Source organism: Zerene cesonia, chromosome 11 (genome assembly GCF_012273895.1).
Source record: "Zerene cesonia ecotype Mississippi chromosome 11, Zerene_cesonia_1.1, whole genome shotgun sequence".
Taxonomy (NCBI): Eukaryota; Metazoa; Arthropoda; class Insecta; order Lepidoptera; family Pieridae; genus Zerene; species Zerene cesonia.
Genome location: NC_052112.1, coordinates 3,710,150 through 3,721,550, shown reverse-complemented (window position 1 = coordinate 3,721,550; position 11,401 = coordinate 3,710,150). Strand labels below are relative to the sequence as shown.

At 32.3% G+C, this 11,401-nt stretch overlaps 1 protein-coding gene across 1 annotated transcript; it reads left to right on the top strand.

The window, feature by feature from the left end:
* The first annotated feature begins 2,203 nt into the window (after nt 1-2,203).
* On the top strand, nt 2,204-10,863 carry LOC119830293 (probable ATP-dependent RNA helicase CG8611). Its single transcript, XM_038353254.1, has 13 exons — nt 2,204-2,348; nt 2,418-2,950; nt 3,697-3,865; nt 4,865-5,022; nt 5,142-5,415; nt 5,495-5,732; nt 5,809-6,356; nt 6,646-6,822; nt 7,666-7,754; nt 8,124-8,225; nt 8,433-8,584; nt 10,161-10,380; nt 10,677-10,863. Exons 1-13 carry the CDS (start codon nt 2,310-2,312, stop codon nt 10,807-10,809), a joined length of 2,832 nt encoding a protein of 943 aa, XP_038209182.1. The 5' UTR covers nt 2,204-2,309; the 3' UTR covers nt 10,810-10,863.
* Nucleotides 10,864-11,401: the final 538 nt, after the last annotated feature.

The window sequence follows — 11,401 nt, the reverse complement described above, 5'->3', positions numbered from 1 at the left end:
AATAAAAAATATATAATTCAGTCATTTTAGACTAGTGTTGGCAACTAAAAATATTTCTTAGTTACTGTATGATATCAATACAGACTACTAACCCTAATACTAATTAAGATAGGTATAAACGGATTCAACTTTATTATTTACTTAGCTGCCCAGGCGCATAGTTTATTCACCTCGAATATAAAAAATTGTTTTCAAAATCGCTTACATACTCATAGTAATAAGTCCGTTATTTATTGTGCGTCAGTGTAAATCTGTTTATTTTTGAGATACCGCACCTAAAGGGTAAACGGGAGAGCTGTTCGCCGTCTGTCCGACTAGCGCGTAACCAAATTTTTTAAATGATACATTAAAGGTACCGATTTTGTATATTCATTTGAAAGGATTTAATTTAACTGAAATACAAAATATTCGTATATTTTTTATTTATTCGTTACCTTAGGTGGCCGTTATTTATTGTATTGCCTGTGTCATGTGAGTAAATTATGATACGTATTTTTTTATTGTCAACAAAATGCTTAGAGCTTAGAGCTCCGTTGATGTCGTTTTAGTAATAACAGTAAATTACATAAGAATTCAAATTCATATTCAGTTGATATTACCTATCATCCCACTAATATTATAAATGCGAAAGTTTGTAAGGATGTGCGTGTGTTTGTTGCTCTTACACGCAAAAACTACTGAACCGATTGCAATTAAATTCGGTACGCAGATAGCTGAACTACTGGAATAACATAAAGGCAACTTTTTATCCCGATATTCCTACGGAATACGGACTTACGCGGGTGAAACCGCGGGGCGCAGCTAGTATTAATTAAAATAGAATTATTATGTTTAAAAAGTGTGGAGTTCATTTTTTCGCATATAAGTATATTTCGCATATATATCTATATTCACCTACTGTTGTTGAAAGAGATTTATTTTTTGCACGCATGTTGTGTCGGCCTGCTATTTTTCAATTCATAACAACTTGTTAATCAAATATTTGACTAATCAAACAACAGAAACGCAACAGGCCAAGACAGCGGTCAGCGATATCTTCTAAACAACTTATATTAGGTATGTCTGCAACATGTCAAATATAAAAAGACAGAATTCATCCCAATTCATAATATCCTTGCGATATAGACCCAAGCGAGGGTCGTCCCGAGCAGGCGGCGGTAATCACGTCGTGCCCTCACACCTCTGGGCTCGACCCTCGTCATGTGTACGTACTATGTTTGAATTCTAAGTGTACGGATTACATTTTTTTTCTATCGGATTGATTGTGATTTGTGTCTTGTCCGCTATCTTTTTCAAAGGCAAATTTGATGAAGTTTAAATTGTATTTTTTTGTGATTTAGTTAGTGATATTACCTAAGTCCTGGTATTTTAAAATTCCTCTTGAAATAACTAGCTGATTAATAAATATTTAAAGTCCAATTTAAGGAAAGATACCTATTTTCTTTGTAGACAAAAAAGTTACATATGTATTATTAACTCAATGTTGTCATCATTTTATACTGTGCATACTAAATGGTTTCGGTTTCTGATTAATGACTGCATTCGCAATGTACTTCGGGGGATTATATGTGTTATATAGGTATATGGTTTTCGAAACGTTAAATATTTATTCTACCCCATAGATTCTATAGAGTAATGTTTTGTCGGCACGTGTCAGCACGTGATCCTGTTGAAGTTCACATCACAAAACACGCGTGTAAGCTTTTAGTCGATAAGCCTTACTGCTCACAAAGATTTCTTGAAGAAACCATAACCGTATTGTGGTCATTGCAGTCTATCATTTATATTGATTTGATCTATATTACCTATGTTGTTGTTGTGATTTCTCAAAACGAAACCTTAGTCAAAATAAAAACCCGAGGAGCCCGAGCTACAAACGCAATGTTGATAGCAGCTCGGGTCACTAGTAGAGTCATTACTATTAATGTTTGAAATTGTTGTATATAACGAAAAGTGATGTGTAATAACGTTGTAAAAATAGTAGAAACTGTATTACGATGATGTGGTTACGTAATATTCAGTAAATAAAAAGAAAATCGTCAAACCAGTTCAATTCAAAGTTACACGTAGATAAGAGCTACCATCCAAAATTACAGTAATAAATGTATTCAACTATATTCAATTATAGGCAGGCAGATTTCCAATCACAATGCGCATGCTCTGTATGTCATATTATGTCAATTGTCAACCAGTTGTCAAAATTGACATACACAACCTGTGGGAATTTGTAAACAAAGTGTGACAGCGTGGATATAACCTCCTTTACCTTTAGAGTTCTGGCCTGAAAGCATATTCTTTATTCTTAAAAAATGGAAGATTTACAACTTAATATAACAACAACGAAAAAAGTAAACGCATAACGAATTTGAGCGGCCGTGTAGTGTCATACCTTATACTAAAATAATGTATTGTTTCAGAAAAATAATGGTAAAAATAAACCAATTCAAAATAATGTTAATGAATATAAGTTTGTTTCTAAACCAAACTATTCGGGGAAGATAATGGCGAGAAAACGTCCACAAAATGCAATTCCTAGAAAATTTACGGATAAATATACAGACAATTCTGGATCGAAGATTCAAAACCCAGAGAGTCCTGCTAAGAAAAGTAATGATCTCGAGATAAATTTACGTGATCTCGCGGAAAATAAAGGAAAGTTCCAAGGGAAAAATTACCAAGAAGTTACTGATGAGATGGTGATAAAACAAAAACAGAGGAGCGGAGGCTGGATATCATCACTGTTTAAAAATAACCCAGACGTCCCTCGAATTGGCCAAAAAGCAGTAAAGCCCATTGTAGAAAAAGTGTTCGCTGGTACAACATTTGCGGACTTGAATATTCATCCTCACAGCATTGCAAATCTTAAACAAAATTTGAACTTAAGTGAATTAATGACAGTCCAGCAGAAGGCTATTCCTATTATTTTGCAAGGAAGAGATGTTTTAATCAGGTATATATAAGCCATTATTAAAACTAAAATCCTACTCCACTTATCATACTTGAATTATAGTGATATTCTTTTTGTGGGAAAGACAATTTCATCATGACAATTTCATTTTTTACTAAAAAATCAGATTATTCTTATTTGAAAAATTTTATTCATACTCAATGAAATTTGATTACTAAGATGGCTTGTGACTAGGGCAGTAGTCTGAGCCAGCCACAATAAAAAAAAATGCAGGTATGAATCCTGTGAAAGATATGATTATCTTACTAATATTATAAATGAGAAAGTATGTGAGTATGTATATGTGTACTCATTTGTTTGTTAGTCTTCATGCAAAAGCTACTGAACCGATTGCAATGAAATATGATACGTAGATAGCTGGACAACTGAAATAATATATAGGCAACTTTTTATCCCGATATTCCTAGGGGAACAGACTTACATGGGTAAAACCATGGGGCGCAGCTAGTGAATTTATAAATTGCTATTGCTTTTTTCTATTTTTTTAAGGAAATATATGTAAATTTGGAATTAATTTTTTTTTATTAACTTGAGTTTTGAAATAGGAGGTAAATATTGAAAGCTAAGAAAGAATGTTAGATGGCAGAACTTGCAGTAAATTATGAAATCGAAATTGAAGTTTTATTCATGTCTAGTAATTTTAAAATATTAATTGAACGACTGAAGCCCGAAGCTTGAATGCTAATAAAATTAAATACAAGATTGTTACTTGGATTTTTTTATAACAGGTCCCAAACAGGTTCTGGGAAAACTTTAGCATATGCATTACCCGTTATTGAAGGCTTACAGGCTATAAGACCGAAAATAAATCGGCACAATGGTATAAGAGCAGTGGTAGTTGTACCCACTAGAGAACTTGCCGTGCAAACATATGAGCTATTTGTTAAGCTTACAAAGGTTTGTATGATATGTTGTTTATTGTCATTCCATGATATGTTTCATCATCATTGTCATTACAATTGCAGCCCTTCAATTCAATCTAATATTAGATGACATAGGCCTCCCTCATAGATTTCCAAAATGACCGATTGCCAGCAGTCTGAGCCCTGCCAATAGTCAGTTCATCTGTCCATCTTGTTAGAGGCTGTCTCACACTGCGTTGTGAATGTGGTTTCCATATTGACAACATGTACTGATATGAAACATGATACAAAAATTGCATTATTAATACAACTTATATTGAATTGTAGCTCAAATTTGTGTATGCATTTTATATGCCTTAAACTTGAATTGTAATTAATATATAAATTTTTTAGTTTTATGGTTGCTTTTTGTACTGTATGAAAAATACCAGCTATGAATTTAGAATAGGCACTCTTTTTTAGGATTTCTGTTAATAGGAACCTGATTGAACTATAAAAAAATCAGTTTGTGACTGGTTTTAAAAGGGGGCAACGATATAATGTTCTGTTACAATAGTTTATAAAAAAATGATTATTTTGTAACAAAAAAATTTGTTATGTTTTTTGAAATTAACTACTTTCTTTTAAATATCCTTTAATTTCAATTAACTTGCAAGTGGTACTTTGTTGCTCTTGACATGGTATAATTAAAGACTGTATTTGTTGTTAGTGGAAAAAAACTGTTATATTCTCTCAGTTTCACGTCCATATTTTGTTTTCATGCTCCATTTGAATTGTGATGAAACATTACAAAAAATCTTTAAATATTTTTTACCATTTCATCACTCTATATTTATTTAATGTTACAAGGTGTTATACTATTGAAATTTTTGACTGTTTTAAAAATGAATATGTATTAAGGCTAAAAACTTATCAATAACAGCCTCAGCTTTAAAAAAATAATTTACACCTGCTGTATTATGTAATAAATAAGAAAATTGCAATTTTTTTTTTTAAAGGAATTTTAAATTCAAAGTAGCTTTATAAATTTTAGCCATTCATATGGATTGTCCCTGGACTGCTTAGTGGTGGACAAAAGAGAAAAGCTGAAAAGGCTAGGTTACGGAAAGGCCTGAGTATATTAGTAGGCACACCAGGCCGAATAAATGACCACTTAAGGCACACTCATTCCTTAAATTTTGCTAAAACAGGGTAAGAAACAAAAATTTAAATTAAAGTACAAAACTAGAAAAAAAAAAATAATAATTTCTAGAAAAAATTTTCATCATTTGAATTTCCATAGATTTTACCCTTTTTTGTTGTTATTATAGATGTTTAATATTAGATGAGGCAGATAGATTATTAGATATGGGTTATGAAAAAGATGTGGCAGCAATAGTTAAAGCTATCGAAGATCATAAGAAAGCCGCCACATATGACCCGATGGCCTTAGTCAAACAAACTATTAAAAAAGATCCACCAGAAAAAGACGAAAGCTTAGAGGATCAATCAAATAAAGAGGAAACTGATTCAAAACATCCTCTAACTGACATATTTTTATCTAAGGAAAGGCAAACCATATTGTTATCAGCAACATTAACTAAGGTAAAAACGGATATACATATTATATCATTGGTGCTTCTTATATTTTCATGTTCGTTAACAAATTACGTTTAATATTTAGGCCGTTGAAAATTTGGCTGGAATAACAATGAAAGAACCCGTTTTCGTCGACACATCGGATGGTAAAGTGCTTGTAGCTGATTCACTTAAACCAAATAATGAACAAAAAGTTGCAAAAATTAATGACGAAATGAAAAAAGTTAAAAGTGATAAACCTGCTGTTACTGAAGATACTAAACAAACAATTAATAATGAATCAGCTACCAAAAAGGAAGAAACGACGGTCAAAAGTAGAGGAGGTATATATTAAATTAAATTTAATTTTTGATATATGAATTTATTATATGAATTTTATAATAATTGCTTTTTCATTAGGTCTTAAAGCTTTTAATGGGTCCGATCATCCTGATATATTTAAAGATGTTGTAAAGGCAGAAAATAGCGAAAAACAAGCAATCACAAACAATGGCATTGATGACAGCGACAGTGACTCTGATTATGAGTACTTTAAAGTACAAAATGAAATAAACGTGAAGAATGCTGTTGAAGAAGTAAAAGAAGAAAAAGATGAAAAGAAAGAAATAGCAGAGCCACAGATTAGTATGTTTGAAAACGCTCTTAAAACAGCCATCGTTGAAGATGAACTTGTTCTACCAGCGACAGTTAACCAAACCTTCCTCGTTGTACCCATGAAGTTGAGACTTGTGTCTCTATGCTCTCTTATAGTTGAACATTGTATATTAAATAAAAAAGGCGGGAAAATGATTGTGTTCATGGCAACATTGGAGATGGTTGACTATTTTTCAGAACTAATTGAAACCGTATTAACTGGTAAAGACGTTAAAAAACGTAAACAAGAGAAAATTAAAAATGATATTAAAGCTAAAAAGAGGAAAACGGAAGGAGGCGATGGAGATGAGAAGGTATATAAAAAAAAATGGTTTTCTTCAGTTTTTAAAATGAGTTTTCGTAAAAATAATAACTCTACGCCTCGATTTCAAAAAAAATCAGTTGTTATTATCCTAAATTCATGCGGATATAAATCTAATCTTCTTGCGTTATAAGTGAAGTAACTAATAATTTGGTCAATAAGAAATAAGCATTGTAATTAGCTCTAAAACTTTCCTGTATTCATAAGTATCGAAAAAAATTTTTTAGTTCGTTTTTGATTTCATCACACCTTATTTATTTGTTTTTTTTTTTTTTATAAAGGAATCGTCAGAAGATTCAGGTTCGGAATTTGAAATAGACTATGAAGCTCCAGCCGAAGGAGGTCTTATGCAAATGGATGTGGATGTATTCAGTTTGCACGGCTCGATGCCGCATGAGCAGAGGATGGAAGTTTTCAAGCAATTCCGTACTGCTCGGAGGGGAGTGTTGTTTTGTACGGTAAGTAATATGTATAGAAATTAAAAAGTCGGGGAGTCTCCCCGTGACCACGCTCGCTGTAAAGTGTTCGAAACGTCGGGTTAATAATATAATGAAAAAATCGCGTTTAAAATCCGTTAAAAAGTTTTTAATTTCTAAATGTATAATACTCGCGTAAAATCAAACACAAGAAAATACTAAGTAATATGTATTTAATTTAAAGGCGCGAAACTAAGTGAAAAAAAATTCTTTTATTTTAAGGAAGTGTTATTATTCGATAATAAATTACCAATGGTAAAGTATCGTATTTTTTGGGAAGTTGCAAAAAGATGCATATTTCGACAAAATAATTGTTGTTAATTTTTAAATTGCTTCGTCGATGACTTCGCTTAAAAATAATAAAAAAACATTGTAAAAATTCTCAATTTGACGGTTATTATAAAGTAATTTGCATAGTACAATATGAGTTATAAAATGTTTTACTTGAGAGTAAGGAAAAAATAGTTGTAAAAAACGATATCTCTCCAATCTCGATCACAGCAGGGTGCTACCGCCTAGTTTCCTATTACACCGTATAAAGCTCTTATATTCAGCCTTTGTAGCTTAATTATCATTAATCTAAACTTTATTGTATATATGTATATATTATTAAAACATTTTAATCTTCTTTTCTGTAATATGCACAATTCGTATTCCTCATTCACTCGCTTATTAGGGGATGATCTTCAAAAATATAGCAGGTTTTGCTTACTCTGTTTTTCCGAAGAATTGATCGAAATATCATAAGCGATATGAAATTAACATTACATTGAATGTGGTTTATTCGTATAGTTCAGTTTGTATGAATTTTAAAATTATATTTAGGACGTAGCGGCAAGGGGAATAGATGTACCGCGCGTGGATCTTGTATTACAGTACTGTGCACCCGCCTCGGCTACAGACTACGTGCACAGGTATTTTACGAAGTTATTAATTATTATTAATGTCAAAAACATTATTATATACGTTGGTTATTTTATTTATTTTACTTAATATACATCAAAATTATGCTATTCTGTATATTTGCATACCCAACATAATTATTAATTATTCTATTTTATTAGACGTTTATTATTCCAATTATTATTTTTAAATTTAACAGTAAATATGGATAAATTAACTATTCTCTAATTGTCGTGATTACATTATTTAGATTTTAACTAATTTTGGACATTTTCAATATCGGTTAAATAGTTTTTCGATTTATCATTTAAAATACAAAACTTATATTTTCTCTTTAAAATATTAGCGTAAATGAATTAGAAGAATGTATGATTAAATAGGGTTGGACGCACAGGCCGGGCGGCCCAAGTTGGCGCTGCCATAATGTTCCTGCTGCCGAGTGAAACCGAGTTTGTTAGGCATTTGGAACAAAAAAGGATCAGGTTTGTATATAATTTTGCGCTCATCTTAATAAAATTGTAAATTTCTTGTAATGAGGTAGATTGAATGATTCATCCCATTTCTTAGATTTCGTTACATTCTTAACGTAAGTCCAGTAACAAATGGGTATTTTAGTAATAAATGAAAAAAGCATAAGATCATACATGGATGTCGACAGTATTAGAAAAGACTAACAACGTTTTATTTAGGTTGCGCCAAACGGACGAATCGAAGGTTCTGGAAGCTTTGCGCACGGTGGCGCCGAACGCGGCGAGCGTGCAGCGAGCGGCCATCGCGGTGCAGGCGAAACTGGAGCATACCGCTCACTCTTCCAAGGATTGGCTGGCACGGGCTAGCAGGGGTGAGTATTGTTTAGTAATGTTTTGTCAGTTAGTAAGTCGAAGGTTCTAGAAGCTTTGCGCACGGTGGAAACTGGAGCATACCGCTCACTCTTCCAAGGATTGGCTGGCACGGGCTAGCAGGGATGAGTATTGTTTAGTTATGTTTTGTCAGTTGGTAAGTCGAAGGTTCTAGAAGCTTTGCGCGCGGTAGCTCCAGGTCTCACATGCGTGCAGTGAGTGGCCATCTCTGTGCAGGCGGAGCTGGAGTATACCGTTCATACCTTTAACTATTACTAAATTTAAAACAAAAAATACTAGCCTAATAAATCCGACGATAACATGCACATATAGTATTATATTTCTCGATAAGATCGTTTATTATTTTTACTTTTTCTTGCATAGTATACATTATTATTATAATAACGAGAAAATTACCGTTGGGGTAAATGTTATCTCTAATATACCTAGACAGATCTTTAAATTAATCTGTATTTTATAATGTTTTTATTTTTTTTTCTATCGTATATTATATTATAATATATAATAAATGCTACGAATTGTATCTTTTTTTAATTGCTACACGGTAGTTGAGATCCGTTTCCACGCATAGTAATTTGATTTTCCTCAATGATATGTTTTTATGTACTCAATTTAAGTGTACATAACAGTTTTTGCTGATATAGATACCTCATATTAATAATAGTAATTAGTTTTGGGGGCGCTAAACGTCATACGAACTGTGATGTAAATTTGACACTTCGTTGTTATTTCTAAGGCTAAATCAAATATAATATATCGATAGACATAACACTCTTGAACCATTTGATAAGGTTTAAAAAGTTCTGTATTTTCGTAAAATTCCTATTTGCCCACGCGATGCATCCATCGCGTATCTAATTATAACAGCATTCTGAGGGTCATTGCTGATTATGTCATAGCGCCCATCATGGGGCACTCTGTGGACCCTTGTTGCTTCAAAACTACGTGTTTATGCATAGACTGTGTGTAGACGCTTTGTCCTAATTTTTTGTTCAGTTTGTTTTTACTTTAATTAACTTTAGAATCAAGTGCTAACATTAGCATTAAATGTTCTCATACTAACAAATGGATCTGCGTCATCCGAATTGATTAAGATATATAAAGAAGATAAATAAAATAAATTATAAATTAAAGACGCATTTTAGCATATTTAAAAGTTTAATGGATATTAGTCAAGAGGGACTTAAAACACTTAAAAACCATGTTTTATGAATTGTGGTATCAAATATTAAATCTTAGAAAATAAAACAAAGATTGCTTCTAAACATGAGTATATAATTAATAATAGTTAAAGTAATAGTTTTATATGCGGTTCTAGATTTTTTATTCGTACATGTAGTTCGTATACAGTATATTATACTATAACAGTATATTTTTTTCATTTTCTTGCACGGGTTCTACAAAATAGATATCAATTACGTAATCTTTAAGGGGCTTGCATTTGATATAAGGGTTAGAAAAGTAAAAAGGCAATATTAATCAGTTACTATTTTTCTCGTTCCTATAGCATTCTGCGCAATTTATTTAATAATAGACGATACTCATTTCTCTCAATAGCGTTCACATCCTGGGTGCGTTTCTATTCCGGATATCCCCGAGACGTTAGACCCTATCTAGATGCCAGACACTTGCATCTAGGACACGCGGCGAAAGCGTTCGCCCTACGCGAGACGCCCGCAGCTCTCGCGAAACGGGCCAGGTCTGATCCTAACTTGAAGAGGGAAAAACCCATGAACAGATTGTCTGTGAAGGATGAAGAACAAAAGAAGAGACCAGGGTATGTTTAAGTCTAATAATTCTCTTTAATGTATTAGTAAAGAATGAAAATGAATTCGCTCAATGGTCCAAATATTAGGATTAGTAAATTAGTAAGGACAAACATACAGTCAGCAAGGTTAATCATGTTGTGAGCTATAACGTAGCTATTTTTGCAATAATATTACATATTGACCATTTGTACTTTTTTCGTTTGAAGATTTTTTTGTTGATTGTACTAATTTATGAATTTATAAGGTCGCATATATGTACGTCTTTAGCAATTCTAGTTGTGTAATGTTATTAAATACTTTTCAGATTCCCTAAAATGAAGCCCGGCGCTTTCGCAACCCGAATAGCCAATAAACAGAGTTCGATGCACACAGCTAGTGAGTTTGACAGTGGGTTGCCGCCCGTCGATACTTATACTAGGAAGAAGAAAAATAAATAATGTGTTATAATAATTCTATAAATTTAATTAAGACTGTTACAGCAATTGGGACATTGTAAATATACAATTTGAAAAATATCGCTCTTTTATTCTTATCAGTCCTATAAATAGTAGAATATAATTTCACGCTAACTACCTTTTTCAGTTCAGAAATGTTCCTAAACTTCATCTAAATTGTTCAAGCCGATTAGTCACGTGGTTGTTATATAAAGTTATATGAAAAGTTGTTATGTAAAGTTATATAAAATAAATATGTCTTTTTAGTAGGATATAATTACATTACAATTAATTTGTTTATAAAATGCGAAATCTACAAAAATCTCTTATCTTTTAATTCGATTGTTCAGCGTCTGATCCACACATTGAATTACCTTACATAATCTTCATGCATCGATGTGTTATATAATTATGATTAACGAGATTAAATACGAATGTATCTGTATTCGGCGGATAAACTTTCACCGCCAAACTTAGCAGCAAATCGTTTTGTTATTTAGCGAGATAATACAGCTTATTGCTCGAAATACGCATAGGGAGAGAAAGTGAAGCCCGGGTATCAAAGTGTTATGAAAACACGAACAAAATCATGGCG